We start from the raw sequence: 11,986 nt of genomic DNA on the forward strand, positions 1-11,986 counted from the left end.
GCCGCATACGGGCTTTCTCTAGTTGAGGCGAGCAGGGGCTATTCTTCATTGCGGTGCACAGACTTCTCATTGCGGTGGTTTCTCTTGAGGAGCATGGGCTCTAGACACGTGGGCTTCAGTAGTTGTGGCACATGGGCTCAGTAGTTGTGGCTTGCAGGCTCTAGAGCACAGGCTCAGTAGTAGTGGTGGCTGCCAAGGGCTAGAGATAGGAAGCAATGGGGAGCTGTTTAATGCATATAAAAACTTTCTGGAGATCGGTTTCACACAATGTGAATATACACTACTGAACTACAATACTTAAAAATGGTTCAGGGCTTCCCTGGTGGCACAGTGGTTGAGAGTCCGCCTGCCGATACAGGGGACACGGGTTTGTGCCCCGGCCCGGGAAGATCCCACATGCCACAGAGCGGCTGGGCCCGTGAGCCATGGCCGCTGAGCCTGTGCATCCAGAGCCTGTGTGTGCTCTGCAACGGGAGAGGCCACAACAGTGAGAGGCCCACGTACCGCAAAAAAAAAAAAAAAAAAAACTGGTTCAGATGGTAAATTTTATGTGTGTTTACCATAATTTAAAAAATGTAAATAAATAAACTGTAAAGTCCCTAAGGTACTTTTAGGGTTAGGAAAGGGTTGTTCTGTCTATATTATCACATGGCTGATATGGGCCACAATGTCTTCTCAGATAGGAAAGCTCCACTGTTTGTGAGACAGTCATAGAGGGTCTCAGTTCTGGGCACCTGCTTTAAAGTGGGAGAGGATGGGACTTCCCTGGCGGTCCAGTGGTTAAGACTCCAGCTTCCAATGCAGGGGGCACAGGTTCAATCCCTGGTTGGGCAACTAAGATCCCACATGCCACAGTGCAGTCAAAACAAAAAAACAAAAACAAAAACAGAAAACAAAAAAACAAAAAAACACAAGTGGGAGAGGTTTCTGACTACTTCCAAAATCTTTTTTAGGAAATGACTGGCCAATCCTAAGCTCGTTACCTCTCGGGTCTATTGCTTCACGGCCAGTTGTTTTCTGGCGGTGTCCAGCTGCGATTCTGTAACCAGACTAGGTCCTGAGAAGCTGGGAAGGTGAGTTGAGCGGCCAAAGGGACGGGCCATGCGTTATAAGATTTGGGGAGGAGGGGGGTGGACGGGCAGGAGTAAGATCCAAGGGAGGAGGGTGAGCTAGCATGTGTTGCCTGGAGACGGCTTGGGACTCTGTTGCCTGGAGACCTGGCAGCCGGTCAGCGTCCAAAGGGTGGTGAGAGGGGGGTAGGTACTGACCAGACACAGCAGAGCCAAGGCCATGGCTGGACACCAGAAGGAGAAGGCGATCGCAGATGAGGTCCACCAGAACCAGATCCTGCGGGAATTGTACCTCAAAGAGTTACGAACCCAGAAACTCCACACGCAGTATCACGTGAATCCACTCCGCAAGGGTGAGGGGAGCTGCGGGATGGAGGAAGGGAAAGGGGGCGCCCCAGGAAGGAGCCGGCAGAGGTGCGGGCGGGGTGCTGGGTGGAGCACAGTAGGAGACGCCTCCTGTGACCTCTCATCCCTTCATAGCCTTCAGGAACTATGACTTTGGGGTTGGAGAGGGGTCTCACCCCCCATCACATTGAACGTATTAGATACATTAAAATGCATCCACGTCCTGATTAAACAGCATTTTATTGTAAAAAATTTGAAAGGCTTTTTATAAATTTGCTTTTGAAATATTTTGCAGGTTTTCTGTTTTCTTTTGCATGTGTTTTGGTTTGTTGCTATCAAAGGATTTCTTTCCGTCTTCTAACATTGTCTTAAGACCTTCAGAAAGTTCAAGGGGAGCAGACTCAGGGTCCAACGTGCCCCCTGATAAAATGGCCGCACCCCCACTCCTCACTTTGCACATTCCTGGGCCGGTTTCATCTGGTCCTGTAACATCAGCTCCCCGTAAATGCCACCGAGTCTCAAATGGAGCCCCAGACCTACATCCCCAGCCACCTCCCGGCTCCCTTCCCCTGGACATCCCTTAGGTTCAGAAAACCGGGCTCGTGCCGCACCCCTCCCCCACCTGCAGCTACTCCAGAATATTTGGTTTTAGCCAAAGACACCACAGCCCTTCTCTCTCCCAAGTTAGAAGCTTGGGAGTCATCCTCAGTCTCTCTCCCCTCCCTCCACACAGCTGAGTAGGCACTGTCCTGTTTGTTCCTTATCCTTTCTCTCACATGATGGTTCCCATGTTCCCGCCTCAGTGGGAAACACATGATGATGTGTTTCTCTCACATGACGGTTCCCATGTTCCCGCCTCAGTGGGAAACACCACCATGCATGGCGAGGCCTCTCTGCCTCACCTCACTTGTCTCCGCTCTCTCTCCATCCTCACTCCCGGGCCCTCGTCAATCCTGCCTGCATTGGTCTGATGGGCTTTTTTTTTTTTTTTTTACATCTTTATTGGAGTATAATTGCTTTACAATGGTGTGTTTCTGCTTTATAACAAAGTGAATCAGTTATACATATACATATGTCCCCATATCTCTTCCCTCTTGCGTCTCCCTCCCTCCCACCCTCCCTATCCCACCCCTCTACGTGGTCACAAAGCACAGAGCTGATCTCCCTGTGCTATGATGGGCTCTTAACTCTCTCTTTCCCTCCAGGCCCAGCTCTCCAACCCTCTCCTACACCACTGCTGGCGAAAGCTGTGCTAAAGGGGATTTGATCATCCAGTCCCTCTGTAAAATCCTCAGTGGTCCCATAGACTCTGAGCTAAGGTTTAACCTGATCAGTACCTAAGGCCCCCGTGGATCTAGCTCTGCTGCCCACCCAGATTCATCCTGACTCCCCTCCCAATCCGCACACTGTTCCTTTAATAAAAATTTTAGTGCCTGTTCCGCACCAGCCACAGCTCTTTTCTATCCCACCATATTTAGATGCATGGATTTCCTAAATCATCTTCAGTTTCATAAATATTGTTCCTTCTTTCCGAACTTCTCCCCCAGTCCTGGGCCTGATTAACTGTAGTCCACTGCAGCCCAGCTTTGTAAAGAAAATGTAATGTCATTTTTAAAAATAGAATTTGCGTATAGTTAAGGTGTACCACGTGATGTTTAGATATACATATACACAGTGAAGTGATGACGACAGTCAGCTAAGGAGCATATCCACCTTCTCACATACTTACCTTTGCGGGGGGCGGGGTGAGAGTACAGAAAATGTACGTCTTCATTTAGCCTATAACTAACCTGGTTTTCCTCTGGAGCCACCAACTACTAATTCCAAGAAAACCACTTAACGTCCAATTCTATTTAAACTTGGTCTATTTCAACAATTTACATGATCCCTTCAAGCGGCATCCAGGCTTCCTAGGAAAAGCGCTTGGGCTCCCAGCTCATGGTCCTTGGGCACATGATTAATATGATCCACTGGGATTAAGTGAGGAAATATTAGAATTTGTATCTATGTTTACACTTATGTATAAAGAAAGAAATGATGCTTTGTTAATATATGACAATAGTGCATAGAGACTATATAAATATTCATATGGTAGGAGTTTGAGATAGAACACTTGGAGATCACTGGTTCCTTCTGGCCTCTGCTCACTTACTACTACTCTCCTCCTAGCTCCTTCCACTAGAGTTACTCTGCCTCTCGATGTTTCTCTAACTCACCAACCTCACTCTTGGATCCTTCCCACATATCCTCACACAGCAAATTTATTCAGCACTCTGCTCTAATGTATGTCCTTAGAGACATATCACCCACACTACACCCCACCATCAACATGGGTTTACCCATGTAACCTGCTTTATGTTGTTGTGCATCCCATTTATATTTGCTTGATATTATATATCTGTTTATTGAGCATCACCACAAATAGAGTGGAAGCCCAGGGAGTACGGGGACCTTCTCTTTCTTGTTTGCAGCCCTATCTCCAGTGCACCAGTAATTACGGGCTGAATAGATGTCCGTGGATCCTACACCTATGTTATCACATGGCCTGCTGGGTATATATCACTATCTCTGGCTGCCTGGTATGTCTGCATCCCCATAGACCAGTCTGTCCCAGGGAACATTCTGTGAGGATGAGAATATTTTCTATCTGTGCTGCCCTAAATGGCAGCCAGTAGACACATGTGGCTGTTGATCATTTGAAATACAGCTGATGGGACTGAGGAATGAATTTTCAATTGTATTAAATTTAAATTATTCAAATTCAAGTCGCCGCATGTGACTGGTGGCCACCATACAGGACAGTGCCTCTCAGATTGTGAGGTCCCCGAAGGTCTTATGCCCTAGTGCCCAGCACAATACCTGACACATGACAGACACTCAGAAAATGCTGACTGGGTGTCTGGCCTAGGGTGGGTCTTAGAGAGGCCAGGAAGATCGTTTTTTAACTTGAATCTGTGATGCTGTTTTTCTCTAGTTCACACAATCGCCAGAAAGCCCATGTCTTGGCATGATAACCTGGAGGAACCTGCAGATGGTAAGTCTGGGGTCTGAGAATGCTGTTGAGATAGAGCATGGAGAGGCAGCCAGGTGGGAATCTCTCAAGGCAGTTGTTCTTTGGGGCAGGCCTCAGTCCTCTGTTTGATCATCTGAAAACGGGGCTCATACTGACAAAGCTCACAAGAGACTGACACATTCAAATAAACAGCCAGTTTATTAACTGTCAAGCCAAAAAGCATGTTCCTAATGGCCCTGACATTACGGTCATTCATCCATCCAACACTTAGCTGTTACAAGCACAGGTTCTGGAGTCCTACTAACTGAGTTTAAATCCTGGTTCTGCCACTCGTTAACTGTGTGACTTTGAGCAAGTTTTTTAACCCCTCTGAGCCTATCTGTTAGGGGCATTGTGAAGATTAAACAAAATAACCCAAGTGCTTAGAACAGTATCTGGTACACTGGCGATCAGGACATGTTATTATTTTCATTATTACCATGTGATAGTCACTAGGATGGGGCTGGGGATCTCATACCATAGTCAAGGAGACAGACTAGTAAATACACAGGTAAACAGAGAACAAGATTGGGATGGCAGCAGCATAGAAAACAGGTGTCCACCTGAGGCAGTGGAGTTCTGGGAAGTCTTCTTGGAGGAGGGGATAAGAGGGTGAGGTGGAGTACGTCAGGGTGAGAAGAGTGTGGAAGGACATTCCAGGTATATGGAAAAGCACAGAAATGAGACAACAGCATGGCCCACGGACTGTGAGTAGTTTGGCATGGCTGGGATGTACGGGTGAACGGGGGCCACGTTTGGGAATGCGGGAAGAGAGATACTTGATGGGAAGCCTAATCCTTCTGGCAAGCTCTCCTCCCTCTCCTCTACCTTCTTAGAGTGGAGTTTGATAGAGGAAAGATGTGTGATTTTTTTTTTTTTTGTGGTACGCAGGCCTCTCACTGTTGTGGCCTCTCCCGTTGCGGAGCACAGGCTCCGGACGCGCAGGCTCAGCGGCCATGGCTCACGGGCCCGGGCGCTCCGCGGCATGTGGGATCTTCCCGGACCGCGGCACGAACCCGCGTCCCCTGCATCGGCAGGCGGACTCTCAACCACTGCGCCACCAGGGAAGCCCAAGATGTGTGATTTTTGTAGAAGGACAGGGTGGGAAGTGAGGGGTGGGAAGGAGGAGTGAGGATCTCATAGCATCACAGAGACAGACAAGTAAATAGACTAATAGCGAACAATCCAAGAAAGTAAGGTTGTTATCTGCAGTGGAGACATCAGCCTGGTTAGAGTGAAGGATAGGAGCTGGGGACTTGCAGCAATAAGGAAAATAACAGGTGGTGAGGGGCTCAAACACCGGGCGGGAGTTCATTACTAGCTGCCTTGTATTCAGGATAAGCTCAGCCCGAGGCCAGGTCCTGTATTCACAGTCCTTCATTTACTTCTCAGACATCTTGCTGAGGTAGATATTTTCCTCCCATTTTGCAGATGAACAAAGTGAGGCCCAGAGAATTTAACCACCTGTCAAGCTAGTAGTGGAAGGGCCACGAATGCCCTACTACAAAGCCAGCTTCTTCCCCTTGTCAGACTGCCTCTCTCAAATTGAGACTGGATAGGGCAGATTGCAAATGAAATGTGTCTAAGTCCTTAAGCCGCGGAGTTACAGATATACCTGGTGTTGACAGCCATGCTGATTTCAATCCAGAAGGATCTGACCTCACCTGGTACAGCCCAGCTCCTCACTCTCTCTGCTGCAGCTACATCGCCCAAACTTGCTCATGCCCCAGGACATTTGTTCTTGCTGCCTGTGGCGTGCTTTTCCTCTGCCCCTCTCAGGGCTGGCTCCTGCGAGCCTTCCTACTGAGTAGCCAGCCCTGCCCCAACATGCCCCTTTGCCAACTCCCTTCTTCAGAGTTTGCATCACTGTCTGCCACCATTGGGTTTGTTTTTATAGGTGTATATTGTGTCCCCTGTCCCCTCACCTAGACTACATCTCCAGGAGACCAGGGACCATGTCTATCTCACTCTGCTCTACCTCCAGGGCTCAAACAGTGCCTGGCACAGAGTTTGTGCTCAACAAATGTTTGTTGAGAGATGAGTGGAGGAACCAGATACCTGTGTCGCGAGGACTAGGCAAGCCTCTGAGGCTGATGCTCTGCCTCTAAGAAAGGATGTGCCAGAGTCAAGGGCACAGGATCTCTCGTTTGGTCCCAAAGCCTGACACCTTCATAACTCATGCCTTGTCTCCCAGCCAGGTTTCTAAATCTTATCCACCATGCTGCCCAGGGACCAAGGATGAAATACCCCGAGACACAGACTGAAAGTCAAGAGATTGGATGGGACTCAGAGCCCTTGGTAAGTGTGTCTCCTTCACTTGGAAGGTCAGAGGTAATCCAGTGGTGGCTCAGAGAACAGAGTATGGAGCTGACTGCCTGGGCTTGACCTCTGGCTACCATGTACTAGCTGTGTGACCCTGGTAAGCGACTAAGCTCTTTTGTGACTAAGTTTCCTCCTAGTACAGTGGAGATATTACAGCACTTATCTCATAAGATTGTTCCGAGGCTTAAATGGGGTGGTGTTTGTAAGGTGCTTAGAACAGTGCATGCCATGTAGTGAATGCTGGTAAGTGTGGATTAAGCAAAGCTTGCTGATGACAGACGGCCTGAGTTTGCTCTCCCAGGTGTTAGTAGAGTGGTCTCGGGCATATCACCTACATCTCTAAATTCTGTCCCCTTCTCTGGAAAATGCAAATGCCCGTAACATATTTGCCTCATTGATTGGAGCAATCAACCCTAGGTGCAAGGAGCCTGGCAAACGCAGTCTTTAGCACATGATCTCCCTAAATGATATAGGGCTTCTGTTCCTGAGGAAGAAATGCAGGATTTTGAATAGACAACTTGAAGAGCTTCCTGCTACACTTGCCTTTCAACTCTGATTACGTCTTTCCTCATATAGAAGGTTTTAATTTTTAAGTAGTCAGATGTGCCGATTGTTTCCATTTTGACTTCTGGGTTTTGTACCTTACTTAGGAAAACCTTCAAAAACCAGAGTTACAAAACACCTAACTTTGCTCTGTATCTCCCCCTAAGTTGTTATTACTGTTGTAGTTGTTAAGATTTGGCTATGAGCCCATCTGTTTCTTTTGTGGAAGATGTGAGGCTGGAGACACTGTTCCTCAGCTGTGTCAGAATTTCCCTCATTACCTCAAAGGCACCAAGACCTGCACACCCTGTCTTTATATTTGCTGCCCTGCCGATACCTCCTGGCCCCCAGCCCTCACTCCTTGAGAAGTCCCACTCACCCTACATCAAATCCAGGAGTCACCTCTTCCCTAAAGCCCATTAAGACACTTCTGTCCCCCACTCCCCCTGGGCTTCTTGAGCACCATGTGCTCCTGCTGAGCTGCAGCTCAATATCAGTGCATCAATGTAAACTGGTGACCCTGGAGCCAGACAGCCTGCGTTCAAATCCCAGCTCCAATGTTCTCTAGCTTTGTGAACTTAACCTCTCTTAACTTCCATGCATCTGCCTTAACATGGGGATAATAGTATCAACACTTGAAGGTTTGTTGTGTGGATGAACTGAGACATATATAAACTGCTTAAAATGGTACCTAGCACACAGCATGTGCTCAGTAAATGCGGGCTACTGTGATGTTGAGGGGGAAGAATAGACAAGACGGCATGGGGCCCAACTGAGGACCAGCTTGGTGCTTCTCCTGGCCTGTTAGCTTAATCCCTGTTGTCTTTACCTGGTGAGTAATTTTCTAGTGTGCTCCCTTCCCAAGAACTCCCCACACCCTGGAGTCCTCATATTTCTACAGGCGCCTGTCTTTCTCACCCATTTATTTATTTTTTATTTTTTTAATTTTTTTGTGGTACGCAGGCCTCTCACTGTTGTGGCCTCTCCCGTTGCGGAGCACAGGCTCCGGACGCGCAGGCTCAGCGGCCATGGCTCATGGGCCCAGCCGCTCCACAGCACGTGGGATCCTCCCAGACCGGGCACGAACCCGCTTCCCCTGCATCAGCAGGCGGACTCTCAACCACTGCACCACCAGGGAAGCCCAGAAGTGTTGCATCTTTGACCAGCACATCTCAGGGCAGGCCCACCAGCCATGATAGGAAGGAGAAGTGAGACTGGCTTGGCCAGCCCTGCCCTGCGTGGGCCCCCAGATCACTAGTCACTGTGGGGTTTCAGAGGGTCTGGAAATACACCACACCTGTTCATTTTAAACCTGGGGACGATGCCATCAGATGGCACTGGTGGCAAAGTAAGAAAACGTACCCAGAAAAGTTAGATCCAGGGGTCATGCGACCATGAAAGGTAATTAAGCTTTCAGAATGATGTGTTTGGGGGCGGAAGAGGTTTGATCAGCCCCAACTTAACACAGGGCTCCTGCCCCCAGCAGCACCTCACCCCGCACAGGCAGAGAACTCCAACCCCAATACTGGGACTCTGGGGAAGCCACATTCAGTGAGTATCGCTCAGCCTCTGGTCTCCTGGTAACATTTGCTGAAAGTATAACCTTTTAGTTAATGGCACAGTGTAGCTTCTGTGAGATTTGTGTGTCCCGAGGCTCAGTCTTACTCAGTTCTCTGTGTAACTACTCCAACAACATCCAATCTTTCATTCAGCAAATATGTCTTGAGTCCCGTGTGTGCTGGATACTGTTCCAGGTGCTGGGATACAGATGCAGCACCTCCCCTCATGGAGCTTCCATGCCAGTGGGGGGAAGAGTCCACAGGCCTCCACTGTAAGCAGCGGGAAAGGGCAGTGCAGCAACTCTGCATAGTTGAGATTCTCATGCAACCCTGCAAGTCTTTTGGTGGAAATGTTGTCTTTATTTCACAAACAAGGTTTACCAAGGAAAAGCACCAGAGGCTTGCACATCAGGAGACTGAGGCCTGATTCAAGTCCAGATCCCTACAAGCCCAGGTCTTCCTCCTTCCTCCCTGGCTTCTTTCTGATGTCTGCATTCCCCTCTCTAGGTCAACCCACAACGCGACGACCACAGGCTGAACCACTTCAGGGTCTACAATGACATCACTCTACACAAGGCTAAAATGTGGAGCTTGAGAGATGATCACAAGTAGTATTCCCGCAGTGCTGTCAATCGCTGTCGTTAATGCCCAAAGTGTGTGCTTCCCAGGTAAAAAAAAGACACTTTAAAGCCTAGGTCTTTTATTGTCCTCAGTCTCACATTTCTCCCTGGTTCATATCCTTAATTTAATAAACTAGGGGGAGAATTCCAGTTAAAGATGGCAAACTAAAGGCCTACAGTATCTCCTCTGCCTTCCAGACCCCAGTAAAGGATAATAAATGGATTTTTTAAAAGGTATGAACCCACAACAGAGAAAATGAGAGAGAAACATTAGCAGCCAAGAAGACTGAAGCCATGTTTAAAAGATGGAAAGCTGATGGAAGAGGGTGGAGGAAACCACAAAATGCGAGCGGGACACCTCTGAGCCCAAAGCTCCGCCCCCCAGAACTCTGGAGGGAGGTCAGGACTCTGGACAGAGTGGGGTGTGTTGGAGGGAACTGAAATGGCCACTGGGAGGGGGTCTGCAGGGAGTCTCATCCACACACCCCAGCACCAGGCGTGTAACAGCTCCCATGCTGGGGGTTTACTCTTGGAGAAATGGGTAAAGCCCAGGGCTCAGGGACACTAAGTAAGACGTGGGGTAGGAGTGAGGTGTAAGGCTGAAGACAATGACCATCTGTGAAAAGAAGGTTGAACCTCCCACTCGCACATGCTGCATTTTTACCCTGGGTTTGAAGCTAGAGGGCTCCTTTATGAAAAAATGAAACAGCTCTAAAGAAAAGACCCACACACACACACGATACCATTTGAAGGTCCTGGGAAACAAGAACTGGGGAACGTCCAGGCAGGTGAACACATGGAGGTGCTGGGAGAGTCACTAGCCCAGGGAGGGCATGGACGCTCTGTGCACTGCCCCCCACCCTGCCCCCAAATCGTTTGCTCTCTGTATCTCTTCCATCTGGCTCTTCCTGACTTACGCCTTGAAGGGTGAAGTCATATATTGCTGCGGTCACTCCTGCTTTTGTATCCTGCCAAGATTGAATGGAAGCTCCAACGCTGAGTCGCCTCACCCTGACAGCCATTTTCATACAAGGCTGGACTATACCAATTATTAGTGACTACGTGGGAATCTAGAAGGGGGCCAGTATAACTGTTACAAACTTTTTGCTCTAAGGAATCCATGGTCAATGACCAAAGGGTGATCTGTGATATCATAGAAAGAGATTTGGTCTTTTCCTGGTTCCTGACGCAGAGCTCCTAAATCCTTCGTAATTTCCTGAAGGATAGGGGTGGTAGGAGGGTCTTTTGTTCTAATGAGGTGACTCTTAGCAGCCTCTAGACAGCTTCAGCATGGGGGCTGCTCCCCAGGAAGACCAAGCCTTGGTGAGAAACTTGCAACTTTCAGCCCCACCACCCAACCTCTGGGGAGGGAGGAGGAGCTCAAGATTGAATTAATCACCAATGGCCCATGATTTCATCAATGATGCCCACATAGTGAAACCTCCAAAGGCCCCTAGACTGCAGGGTTTGGAGAGCTTCCAGGTGGGTGAACACATCAAGGTGCTGGGAGGGTGGAAGTGTTTTAACTATCAGGACCTGTGGCTTGAGTGTGCCTAGCATTTGGATGCACCTGGTCTTCCTTTAAGGTAGTGTAGATTATTGCTAGATTACTGGATTTTCTTGAGTGGTCATTAGCTTACAGCAGTCTCCTGAATGCCTTTAAAATTCCCTGTCTTCAATCCCCTAGTGGGATTTCTAAACGAATTATCCTACTCTATCCCTATCAGGTTCACCTCCAACATTTTATCATTTGTACTTTCAATGCCACAAAATATCTCCAAGAGTCCCTTTAATGTGAAGTTTTCTGCCAGTGTCACTTCCTCTGGGACATCATCATCCTTTCCATCATTTTCCTCATTCTGTTAAGTTCACATTCACTATTTCTCTGGCTGCATCTCTATCTAGTCTCTACAACAGCAGCCTTGTCTCCATTCCCTCATCACCTATCTCTCCTATAACTCCATTTGCATTCTATTCAATTTTACCTCCAACCTTACCACTTTTCATTTCTTTGCTGCACTTTCATCTGTTGGTCAATTCCCTCTTTCAATTACTTACTTTTGTAAAATGCCATGTGGGTTTATCGCTGGAGATGAGGAGACAACACAACTGCACTCTTTGCCACCTGTGCATGAACTAAATAACAGGTGTGCAGTGACCAATCACCCACATACTTCAAAAGAAGTGATATTTGGCCACTATTCATTATGTATCTTTTATGCAGTGGTTTATGGACTGAAGAGTCAGCAGCAAAGTTTCTACTTTCTGCAATTACTTGGTTAACAATACTTTGGTAACTGAAACATGAACCGTCTTGTCGAGGAACACTGCTGCTACAACTGCACCTTGATAGCTGAAGTCCACGTATATTGGAACAAAGCAAAGCAAGAACAGCCTGGACTCGGTAATGGGAACTGCTAGCTCCTACTTATCTTTCAATGCATGGAATTGCATTTTAAAGCAGTATGAGGGCTA

At 48.1% G+C, this 11,986-nt stretch overlaps 1 protein-coding gene across 1 annotated transcript; it reads left to right on the forward strand.

Moving 5' to 3' along the window:
• Nucleotides 1–1,290: 1,290 nt before the first annotated feature.
• Nucleotides 1,291–9,503, forward strand: CFAP144 (cilia and flagella associated protein 144; the record flags this gene model as incomplete). Its single annotated transcript, XM_079698457.1, has 4 exons — nt 1,291–1,423; nt 4,390–4,449; nt 6,662–6,765; nt 9,399–9,503. 4 exons carry the CDS (start codon nt 1,291–1,293, stop codon nt 9,501–9,503), a joined length of 402 nt encoding a protein of 133 aa, XP_079554583.1.
• Nucleotides 9,504–11,986: the final 2,483 nt, after the last annotated feature.

Source organism: Hyperoodon ampullatus, assembly GCF_949752795.1.
Source record: "Hyperoodon ampullatus genome assembly, chromosome: 2".
NCBI lineage: Eukaryota > Metazoa > Chordata > Mammalia > Artiodactyla > Ziphiidae > Hyperoodon > Hyperoodon ampullatus.